General features: G+C 34.4%; 1 protein-coding gene across 2 annotated transcripts; it reads left to right on the top strand.

Moving 5' to 3' along the window:
• Positions 1-325: 325 nt before the first annotated feature.
• On the top strand, positions 326-4548 carry LOC114727692 (probable LRR receptor-like serine/threonine-protein kinase At4g29180). Of its 2 annotated transcripts, none has more exons than XM_028914394.1 (12): positions 326-504; positions 884-1918; positions 2013-2151; positions 2250-2321; positions 2448-2519; positions 2609-2689; positions 2780-2925; positions 3008-3231; positions 3331-3457; positions 3557-3619; positions 3695-3887; positions 4017-4548. In XM_028914394.1, exons 1-12 carry the CDS (start codon positions 423-425, stop codon positions 4447-4449), a joined length of 2667 nt encoding a protein of 888 aa, XP_028770227.1. In that variant the 5' UTR covers positions 326-422; the 3' UTR covers positions 4450-4548. The 2 variants fall into 2 exon arrangements, with proteins under 2 accessions (XP_028770227.1, XP_028770226.1); XM_028914393.1 differs by having other exon boundaries at positions 3548-3619.
• Positions 4549-12481: the final 7933 nt, after the last annotated feature.

The following is a 12481-nucleotide window of genomic DNA, read 5'->3' as shown; positions in this document are numbered from 1 at the left end:
TTTGAAATCAATAATTTTGGTTCTTGAAACTGTATTATTATAGAAACCAAAAATCTCTAGACATGCCAAAATACGGTCAATTAGTCAAGTTTCAGGTACCAAAATAATTAGTTTCAAATTTTCTGAATCAAAACCGAAAAAATCATGTCAAACTTGGATTTAAAATGATGTTGACCCTATAAGGAAAGTACAATGAATGAGAATTGCATTTTGGTTGATGTTGGATGTAATTTCAAATTTCCAACTCTAAATTAAGTAATTAAGTAACAGTTTTCATGCTAAGCGCTAATAATTCTGTCACGCCGGGCCAGGATTCTCTACTTTTTGAGTTTTTGACTTTTCGCTAACGCTGGCTGGATTTGACAATGTAGCTATAACTTTCTTGATTCACCAGCGTAATCCTTCAATTCGTTTGATTGAAGATGTTAATTTCAAAGAGACTCTTCGTCTTCCTCATGCTCTATCTTGCTCTTACAATTTTAGCTCACGGACAGCAACAAAGAGGTTAGCATTTGCTTGTAAGCAATAAGCAGTGTAAAAATGGAATACTGCAATTCAGATTGTTTTTCCCCTTGTTTTCAACTTAAAATTATAAACTTATCATCTGAAATATTCAATTTAAGCTATGCTTTGATTTCCCTTAAAACTGTAATCAGTCTCTGTTCTTCCTTGCAATTCCATTTTTTACTGTCGAAGCTTCGCGTGTTTGAGCTTCCCCTGAAAATTGCCAATCCCATGGTTTCATGGGTTTTTTCTCAAGTCTCAGAATCAATTGAAAGCTAATGGATTTTACAAATTTTAGCATAATCTGTGGCCGTAAGTGTAAAGTGTAAACTGTTAATATCTTGGCTTTTTCACGAGTCTGATGGGTCTTTCTGGTCAGGTTTTGTAAGCATTGATTGTGGCGGTCCAGAGAATTTTGAATATACGGATGATACCACTAAGATAAAGTATGGCACAGATGGAGCTTATATTAACAAAGGGGTCAACAGAAATGTTTCCTCTGAATATAACTACCCAAAAGTTCCAAATCTGCCACAACCGCTTTCAGATCTCAGAAGTTTTCCTGAGGGTGAGAGGAATTGTTACAAAATAAAATCTCCAATAAGAAACAGTTTGCATTTGATAAGGGCTTCTTTCTTGTATGGAAACTATGATGGAGAGAACAAACTTCCAGAATTTGATCTCTATGTGGATGTGAATTTCTGGTCCTCAGTAACATTCAGAAATGCTTCAGAGCAACTCGTAATGGAAATCATCAGCTTGAAAGTATCAGAGGATATCAATGTTTGTCTTGTGAACAAAGGATTGGGAATTCCTTTCATCTCAGCTTTGGAACTAAGACCAATTATTCAGGGCTCTATTTATACTACTGAGTTTGGTTCATCTGCTTCACTTTTACTCTTCAAAAGATGGGACATTGCATCTCTCAATGAAAGTGGAAGATATGAAGACGATAATTATGATAGGATTTGGTCTCCTTACGGTTCATCTTCCTGGGAGACTTTGGAAACTTCTTCAGCCATCAATGGTAATAACAGTGGCTATAATGCGCCATTTGAAGTCATTAGGACTGCTGCTAGACCTAAGAATGAGAGTGCTCCTTTGGAATTCTCCTGGAAACCGAATGATCCAAACTCTAAATTTTATGTTTACTTGTACTTTGCTGAAGTTGAGAAGCTTCAGAAAAAGCAACTGAGGAAATTCAATATATCCTGGAATGGAACTCCATTATTTGGACCCTTTGTCCCTAGTTACTTACAGGCAACCACTGTGTCAAATTCGAAATCCTTAGTGGGAAATAAACATCAAATTTCAATTTCTAGAACAGGAGACTCAGCCTTACCACCCATCCTCAATGCAGTTGAGATTTATGTGGTAAGACAGCTAGATGCAATACCAACTTTTGAGCAAGAAGGTATGCTTTGTTTGTTTACGTTTAGAAAGAGTATGTTTTGGTGCATAATTACCAAATAATGGTCCTATTTTAATTGAATTCATTATAAACGCAGTTGATGCTATCATGAATGTCAAAGCAACATATGTTATTCAAAGAAATTGGGTAGGTGATCCTTGTGAGCCAAAGGACTACAGTTGGGATGGCTTGGAATGTAACTACAGTAACTCGCTTCCTCCCCGAATCATATCACTGTGAGTTCCTTCTATTTACTCTTCTTCATGCTTTAATTCCCCAGCATGAGAGTTGTGATTGTATATGAAGTTTTATAAGAGATCACTTTGTTTTATAGGAATTTGAGCTCAAGCAGTTTGAGTGGGGTAATAGCTTCTGCAATTTCCAATCTCTTGTCACTGGAATCACTGTGAGTACATACCCAGATAAAATCTGATTATATTATAGTCACGTCTAGATTATGAGAATTTTTTCAATCCCCAGAACTCGTTTTATTGATTATAAAAATCAATGGAGGCACATTATTTTGTGTCAGGGATTTATCAAACAATAGCTTGACTGGATCAATACCTCAGTTTCTGGAAGACTTCAAATCTCTTAAAGTTCTGTAAGTCTAATACAAATTGAAATGGGGCAGTGTAATCCTGATATTGCATGGTGATAAATGTTAAAAGAACAATTGCATTTTCTGTGTAGGAACTTGAAAGGCAATCATCTGTCAGGTTCGGTCCCCGGTCATCTTCTGGAAAGATCAAGAGCTGGGTTACTTACACTGAGGTATCCCTTGCTTGAACAGATTTAGGTAATCTTATTTCATGTTTGCTTGGTTTTATTTCTCATGAAACTAACAGAAATTAGCATCTTCAGTTTGGATGACCAAAATATTTGTGGTTCAAGTACGTGCAAAAAGAAGAAGAATATTGCTGTTCCCATAGCCGTTTCTATATCATCAGTTCTCGTTCTGTTGATTGCATTTGCTCTTATCTGGAAATTAAGAAGGAAAAAGCCATCAGGTAATTTTAAATATTATGCAGTGAAAGGTCTGTGTTTCTTTATTCTCATACCTTATTAGTACATGAACCACACTCCACTCAGATAAGGAGATAGAAAAGGCCAACAAAGGTGGAAGAACTGTAGCATCAAAAAAGTGGCAATATAGCTATGAGGAGGTTTTGGAAATCACCAACAACTTTGAAATGGCAATTGGAAAAGGGGGATTTGGAATAGTGTACCGTGGTGAGTTGAAAGATAGGAACCAAGTTGCAGTGAAAATGCTTTCTCCATCATCATCTCAGGGGCCAAAGGAATTTCAAACTGAGGTAATGTTACATTTCTGTCATTTAAATTACATTCTATTCAACATCAAAACAATCAACAACAACAAAAAAATGGCAGTAAAATTAAATAATGGTTTGCAGGCTGAGCTGTTGATGACAGTTCATCATAGAAATTTGGTATCCTTCATTGGTTACTGTGATGATGATAACAAGATGGCACTCATTTATGAGTACATGGCTAATGGCAACCTGAAAAATTATCTCTCAGGTACATCCTTACCCTGCTCTTTCACAGAGTTCCTTAGTCCAAAATCTAATCTTTTAAGCAAAGAAAGCGTCTTCATTGGTAATCTAATAGTTGACGCAGATAAAAACTCAAATACTTTGACTTGGCAAAAAAGACTTGAGATAGCAATTGATGCGGCACAAGGTGAGTAGTATTGTATTGGTTTTGTGCCTTTAAATGTCATTTTGTAGACATACTTGAAGTACCGCTGATCTGCAGGATTGGAATATCTACACCATGGATGCAAGCCACCTATAATACACAGAGATGTGAAGACAGCCAACATTCTATTAAATGAAAACTTGGAAGCTAAGATAGCTGATTTTGGCCTCTCCAAGGTGTTTAAGAATGATAACACTAACGCTAATGCAGAGTCTGAAGTCATGGGCACCACAGGCTACCTTGATCCAGAGTAAGTACTCACTATCTTGACGCAAAGTCTAACTAATGAGCCGTATTATTCACAAATTATGAGTAGGGCAACTTATTATAGTTTTTTGTCGATATTAACGCGTTTAGGAATATGTAATCATTTGTTCAGGTACTACAAGTTACGAAACTTGAATGAGAAAAGTGATATTTATAGTTTTGGAATAGTTATTCTAGAGCTAGTAACAGGTCAACCAGCAGTGATAAAAGGTGAAGAACTGGTTCACATAACTGCATGGGTAACATACGAACTTAAAAGAGGGGATTTTAGCAGAATTGTGGATCCAAGACTTGAAGGCCAATTCAATGCAGGCTCTGTGCAAAAGGCTTTTGAAATAGCAATGGCATGTAGTTCATCACCCTCCATTCACAGACCCACCTTGAATTTTGTGGTACAAGAGCTGAAAAAGTGTTTGGAAATGGAGTTGCCTTCTCAAAGTGACAGATTCGAGGTGGTACCAAGACAGATTTCTTGCGAGATATATAGTTCGTCTGAGCCTTATTCCTATGATACTGATTCTATCACTTCTCCTTTTGCTAGATAATTGTACAGTTGAAGATTTTTCTTTATAGTATAATTCTAAAAATGCATGCATAATATATTAGCCATTTACCCGGGTATATGGTTATCTTTCTTCTAATAATTTCAAGAATCTCGTAGAGAAGAGTTAAGTCAAACAGAAAATTAATCTATTTATTAATACAATATATAACAAATCACACTTTAATAAGCAATGAACAGTGTAGTTTACCTTAAACTTCTTGCAACAGATGATACTATTATCAAAAAGGAGCTGGTGTCTTCTTTAAAACTTGATAAAATCAAAATGTTATTCGCATGCTATATCATAAAAATCTAGATATATAACATTCACTATATTGTTATCACTACAGCATATTCAAACAAAATATATTGTCATGAAGTTAAATCTTACACTTAAATATAAGTGTGAGATTTTTTTTCTACTAAAAAAAATCTAAAATCTCACACTTAAGTAAAACAACTTAACCATCAAAATTGATTTAATGGATTTATTATAAGATATGTATTCAATGGTTTTACATCTCTCGTGCAGTACTAATACAAAGACATTAAGGATTAACATTACTTAAATACAAGATTTTGTGAAAAAAATTTATTATTGTTGTCAATAAAAAATATTTTCCATTTCACCTAAAAAATTTGTTTCAACAATGACAACAAAATAATTAGACATGATCTTATGATTGCGTTAGATTGACCTGTTAGTTTCATAATGATGAGAAAAAGTAATAGTATTTGTGATAAATTAATGAACGATTGAACTCCATGAGAACTTTTAAAAACTAAGAAATGATTAGAATTACAAACAAAGCAACAATGTGTTTACTCAAAATAAATCTCTTCATTCCGGGTTTTTTCAGAATTCAACTATCAACTACTACTTCTGAAGCATTTTATACTACTGAGTAAGAAACACAATGTTTCTCTAATTTCCTTTTCTTCATGTAGCGGTAAAGCTACACAATTAGATGGTATGAGTTATAGTAGCAAATGTTTACCAACTTCCTAATACCATGATTGTCGTGTGCATATTACATACTAGGTAATACCCCCACACCATGATCTGACATTGTAATCACTACGTGACTGCTCTCACGATCGGCAGCAAATCAATTTTAAACTCTATTTTTTAATTCTTGCTAAATCCTGCCCCCAGTGCTTGCAATTTCAATGTTGAAAATGGTTCACCTGAGGGACTCAAACTCTCAACAATGTGCATTTTATAGTGCGCCTTGCATGTATTTAAAAATCACACTAGGGAATATAGAATTCACAACTATTAAAGAAGATTAACCTGGTTGTGAAATCATGAATGCACATACTCCTGTTTGGATATGTCCTTCTGATAACTTTATACACACATCATTAGTATTCTTTTTCTCTATCTGATAATGTTGACATATCTAGGCTAAGTCACATCACTACACATTTAAAAAAAAACAAACTGCAAGTTTTAACAGCAACTAAGAGAACCATACCGAACAAAATATATTCCCTCCATTTCATTAATTGATAAGTTAAATCATAAGCTATAATTGCCCATATACAAATTTATATCTTTGGACAAAGAGCCAAAGATAATAAAAAAAATGTATTGTTTCATGGTCACAGAACATTTACAACAGAAGTTCTGAAAAAACAATGGATAAGGACAAGACAATTCAAGCTGTCCATGACTGTTAAAATCCATGAAACAGGGATATTCTTGAAAACCTATCTGCCCCAACTTTTGGCATGTCATTCTCAATGGACCATTGAGTTACCTCAAGACTCAAGATCCAATGCTACTATAGCCCTTCTTGGATCACCAAGGAGCCACTTTACCATCAAATGTTAGAATATGAAGGTTAAGGGACTCCTAGTGCAGTGCCACAGAAATCTTTTTGAAGTCACAGGGTCATACTTCCACCAACACACACGAGAAAGAATTTTTGGCATATAAATTGATGTCTCCTTTGAAAGACAGCATTAAAACATGATTTAATAAATGACAACATTTTGGTAAAAAAAAAATAAATGACAACATTAAGCCTCTTATACAAATAAAGTAAAAACCACAAAACAGATCTTTTTTTAAGGCTTGAAACCATAAAATACATCTAACTGGTTATTAGAAAACCTTAGATTGACATCATACATGTGAGTTCTATCAAGAATCTCAATAAACAACCCAGCCCAATAGCTAAAATTGGCTTAGTTTGAATGTAGTTACTAAATTCCTATTCCTCATTGGGCTATATGCATACCAATATAGAGACAGAGATAGGAAACATTATAGACCAGAGATTATCTTCTTTTCATTATCACAAGTTACCTTTTCATTTGTAAGGATTTAACTCTCAAACATATTACGGGTTTTACAAATATGAGTACAAGCTAGAGAAATTAAAGAACAGGACATATGTATGAAGTCAAGTTTAAGGCACCCCTTTTTCTTGGACAAAATTCTTTGTAGGTATTTACTGTAGAGGCTTGGGGGAAAAAAAAAGATTGATGCATGCTAACTAGCTAACCACCAAATCCTTGATACAGCCGAAATTTGGGGATGTTGTGACACATATCTGTGGTGACCCCTCCAATTATAAATACTAGAGTAAGGAACTGGATAATAACATAATTAGATATCCAAGCAATAAGAATGCCTGTAGTTTCATCATAAAATATGGAGAAGAAATGACATAAAGCTGCAGCACCATGATACAATGAAGATTTATATCAAAACTTTATCATTGAAAAAAGGATAAATAGTTAGCAGACAATTCTTCCAAGTCAGATTTCACCATAACCGCACCATAATAGTAAATACATTGCATTTTTTTCCAGTTATATAAAAATACAATTGGGAAAAATACAAAGTCGTCAACTTTTCATTTATCTCTGAAAGGAATCAGCAAATAAAAAATGATGATTAAAAACACTGAGACGAATTTAATTATCCATGTAACTCAGTAATATGATAGGAGATTGAGGGGGGAAAAACAACATGCATATAGTCAAGAAAGAAATAGCATTTGACATCAAATTACATTCAAAAGTTTATCAGAATCAAAATATGAATAAAAACCAACCTGACCAAATTTAAGCTCTGAACAGAAGGAAAAAGAAGATTACAATCAATTGTGCATTTATTATAGTCAGGTCTGCAAAAAATTCTACAAATGTATGATATCCTGCAAAATTTAAAGCCACATCAGTGACATTATTCATATGGCGTAAATAGGTAACATTGGAGACATCACCATAAAAAAAAACAAAAGAAAAGAAGGTGCTTATGAATCATGCAAGGGCTCTGAAAGAAGTACATATAAGCACAGCTTGTGGCAATGAATGGACCCCAAGAAGTTCGACCAAAATTTGTTCCCCCATAATATTGCAAGAAACAAAACAAATGAACTTAGTCAGTTTAGGGAAAACAAAATATTTAACTTAATATTTCAATATAATATGAAGTTCATACAATAGTCCACCACTTACATAATTTCAAAATTCCAGACAACTATTACTTGAAACACCAACAACACAACAATATTACTTATTTTATCAAATATCAAATAATATAACTAAACCTCTTTACTTCAGCATCCAAATTGAATTTTTTTCCACAACTATAGTAAACAAATAATGATCACTATTACCCCATTTTGTCTGCAAAAATTCTACGACACAATATTCCCTTCCATGGCCTCTTCTTCATCGGCGTGCCATCACCATCACCAAGTCAACCAACACAAAACATTGAGATATACCAAAACAAAAGCCAAAATCAAGAGTATGAGTAAAGAATCAGACCCAACAAAAAATCTTGTATAAAAAAAATTAAAAGTGAAAACAGGAAAAAGGATGAGAAAAAAGAGGAAAGCAAAGCAAATCAAGAAAATGAAAAGGACGCAGTAGGGAAGAGGACAAGGCACTAAGAAATCCATCGGAGAGAACAGTAAAAACAGAGAAGAGCCAACCTATGAAATCGGCTTTTATGAACAGTAACTTGATTTTTATTTATTATTTAGGTTGATGGAGATCAAATAGATAGGTTAGTTGAATTTTCTGTGATGAAAAGTAGAAAAAAAAATTAGATTAAAAAATTAAAAGAATTTGAATTTTTAATTAAAGAAATTCTTTTCGTTCTTCTGTTGTGGTGAATATAATGCATAAGAAAATTCAAAAAAATACTCCATACTTGTTAAGTAATGCCAAGGATTCAAGAGAAATTCATAGATGCTCCCAGAATGCCCACTTAATCTGTACGTCGACCAATAAAACTATTACATGTCAAGCAATTTCATCCCATTTGTCAGTTGACACTTGACATGTCCCACCTCCTTCTTTTTGATATTTTAATTTCGTATATATCTTTTTCTAGTCTCTTATATTCTCTCTGATATTTAGTCATTTGCATCCCTCTTGTTCTTTCTCCTATTTTTATCAGCTATCCCGCTCTCTTCAATTAGGCACCTATGCTGCCCCCACAGTTCCGCCTCCCTTCTCTCATACTTCCCTCCTTCGTTCACCCTTGCATTGTGAAAATTTCAGGATCATTTTTTGTCATTTCCACAAATTTTATTTTCCTGTATATTTAATTTAAAAGGATTATAATTGTAAATTTTTATATATCAGAATTTTAATTTTAATTATATAATTTTTAAAAAAATTAAATTTGAAAATTAAAAATAAACCTCCTAATCAACAGTTAAAATCATTATAATTATAAATTTATTTCCTAAAAGTCCTTTTTTTTAATAACTCAAAATATCCTCATGCAACTTTAAGCTTGAAAGTAACCTATGTTGAACCAGGAATATTAGAGTTAAAGTCCTTCAACAAGTACTCTTAGCGAGATTTGAACTTGTGTTCTCTTCCTTACTTGTTAGTCAAATGCCTTAAAAAAGTTACATTATCTTAATTTTCAATAAACATATAAAAAAATTAATTATAAATAGAAACATAAAATGAGTTTTTTTTGCTTACCGGAGAAACATAAGATGAATTGAATTTTTATATTTGTATATAATGAAATTTTTTTAACTAACTCTCACTACCAGAAAAAAGGCTTTTAACGGCGGTTAAAAGTGGCTTTTAACGGCGGTTTTGAAGGCGTAGTTGTTAAAGGCGACGTTGAAAGGTAAGGAAAACGCGGCAGTTTTTAACCGCCATGGAAAAGGGTTTTAACGGCGGTTATATGTATAACCGCCGTTAAAATTTTTTTTTTTTTAAATTCTGCGAAATTTCCGTGTTTACCACCCTGCAGTTTACAGCTCCAAACAAATGTAGGCAGTGCAGATCACGCAGAACAAGATCAATTAACTAGTTAATATACAGCAATGAAATTTTTTTTTACACAATTCGAAAATAGGGAAACCGGCCAATATAATAGAACTAAGTGGTTACCAAGGAACACGTATTGGCTAGGTCCAACAATTCTGAAATAGAAGTAACTACTTCTTTGTACAATGGAAATCATAAACAATATAAGAGGGAACCGAGAGAAAGCATCTAACAATGAATTTTTTGACAAATAACCTATCTATTTGAAAGCTAAATTTCAATTTTTTCTACCAATGTTGTTGACAAAGTGTCCTTCATCAAGTTGATGTCATCCATGAGATATGGCGCAGTATTTTGAAATATCTGTTAATCAAAAATAACATAGTAAACTTAGTCAAAAATGTGAAATAAATTGAAGAACGTCATGCAACGTAACTCATCTTTACCTCGTCTAATTTCTCAGTCGTTCCTGTCTCAATTATGTCATTCATGTAGCGGATAACATAATATCCACACTCAACATGTCCTTGTTGACAACGGTACTAAAAAAATAAGATATAAAATTGAATATTAGACATTATTGATTATAAACATTAACTTTAATTCATCAAAAAATGTTTAAAAGTTAGTTCAAAACAACATATACCTGTGGAAGAATCCATGTTGGTGCTTGTCTATTTTGTTTAATCGCCACGACATTAAAACTATGAAAAGCCCTATCAACATTATAAGAGAAAATGATATTAGAGCATGCTTGTATAAACTTCACAAGTAATAAATATATAAATAAAAACTAACGTGTCGATGACATCTTTGGTTTCTTCGGATGGACTTCCACAGAGTGAATCGAACCAGTAAACTTTGTTGTCAAAAGGGGCACAAACAATTAGAGTCCAATGATAACTGCAAAAGGCAAACCATGTTAATTATAACCCGACACATACAACTTGTATATCTCAAATACAATAATACACTTACCCTTCCACGTAAGGTGCAAAATATATTAGCTTTTTGGTCTGACTCATTGCGGTCATAATGTAGATTGACCTTGCTTCCACAGTATTAAATTCTTTCTGCACCCTTTGAGGACACATAAAGCCATATGTTCTTTCAAGTCCTCCGTTTCGACAGATTTGATTAAAATGCCTGTTGTTCAAGTAAAAAACATTAGGACATGCATGAAGTATAATATGTAATAAGAAAATGATATTGTAACTTACAAAATAGCAAGCTGCATGAAGGCTATATCAAGCTCCTCAAAGTTGAGGAACTGAACGAGGTCCTTCTTGTCAATGGTGAAGTCGTATGTTATATCTGAACCCACAACCCCCAACGGCATCTTGAAAGTCACAGGCTTATCCATGTTTGGCACCATGGAATGAAGAACCTCCAAACTGGAATACATAAGCGCAACATCACTAGGAAGAGGCAAGAGTACAGGATCAGATGATGCGCTCGTTGTGGCCTTCTTTGCTGCCGCCTTCTTCACTATTGGCTTTGTAATAAGTCTCTTTGGCCACAAAATGAAATGTCCTTTAGCTTGGGCCAAGAGTCGAACCTCATCAGTAGGATTAGGCACTGGTGTACCCCCTGACCACGAACAATCCTCTCCACTGTCACCCTTGCTTGATTGCTCGGAATTTTGTTGCCGTGAATCGTTGTGCCCATGAATGCTCGACCATTAGCAACATGAACAGGTGAATTTTCATAATCCACATAGAGAGAACACGGCATCCCATTGTCTTCGACAGGGTCAGGGCTAGGGTCAGGGTCAGACACTGTCAGTGGCTGTGTCTGATTATTACTGCCCTTTCCGCTTTTTATCACAGGTGAACCCTGAAACATAATATGAAATTAGTTAAGAAACATTAAATAAGTTTAAATGGATCAAATGAATCTTTAGAAGATTTAAAAAGATGTGTGATTATTACCTGGGAAGGTTCAGATACTCGGGGCATCTGGAATCCGCTCGTACCCATCATCATCAAAGTCTGTTGAAACTTGGCATCGAATTCATCACGTATCTTTTGCATCTCTGCCATGTGTTGTTGACTTAGTTCAGCTCGAACTCTCTCTGTTTCTTCTTGTAGTCGTTGGTCGAGCTCCTCTTTAGATACCATGTTAGCGGAGGATGATCTGGTGCTTCTTCGTGAAGCAGAGCCAAAAAATTCTTTAATACCAATCCCTTTAGGGGCCCCTCGGACTCTTCCGGGATGGTCAGCCTTTCCAATAGCAGTGGCCAAGATATCCATCCGTCCTTGAGGGATGAATGTACCTTGAGATAGTTGCTCCTCAAGTGTATCCTATATCATTAAAACAACAAATTCAATTTAAGATAATTGAAAAAAACAATTAATGAAGCATAATTCTTAAATATTACTTACAATCCTCTCAGCAACAGCAGCAGACTGTGGAGTAATGTATTGACCCTTTTTAATCCTCGCCGCCTTCCATTTTTCTTGGCGAGAAGGACGCTCAATAGATGGCATGTAGCCAGTAGGATCTGAAGCAGCAGCCATCTGTGCATTCTTCAGTCGTTCCTCCATCATACTTCTTTCCAACCCACCATACCCTGCACGAGACATGGTATGTGGGTATACATTCTGCTCAGATATTTGTTTGTTCTTCTGACTCAATGCCTATGACAATGAAACCAAATCGACAAAATTAGTTTAGTTAAATAAAATATGACCTGATTAAAAATTAAGTTTGAAGAAACCAAACCTGAAATGCGGGGTCTTCACGTTGCTTCACAAAATTCTCCCATGCCT

The sequence above is a fragment of the Neltuma alba genome, unplaced genomic scaffold (assembly GCF_004799145.2).
Source record: "Neltuma alba isolate B1F8T4 unplaced genomic scaffold, ASM479914v2 tig00012505_pilon, whole genome shotgun sequence".
Taxonomy (NCBI): domain Eukaryota; kingdom Viridiplantae; phylum Streptophyta; class Magnoliopsida; order Fabales; family Fabaceae; genus Neltuma; species Neltuma alba.
This window is presented reverse-complemented; position numbering and strand designations above follow the sequence as displayed.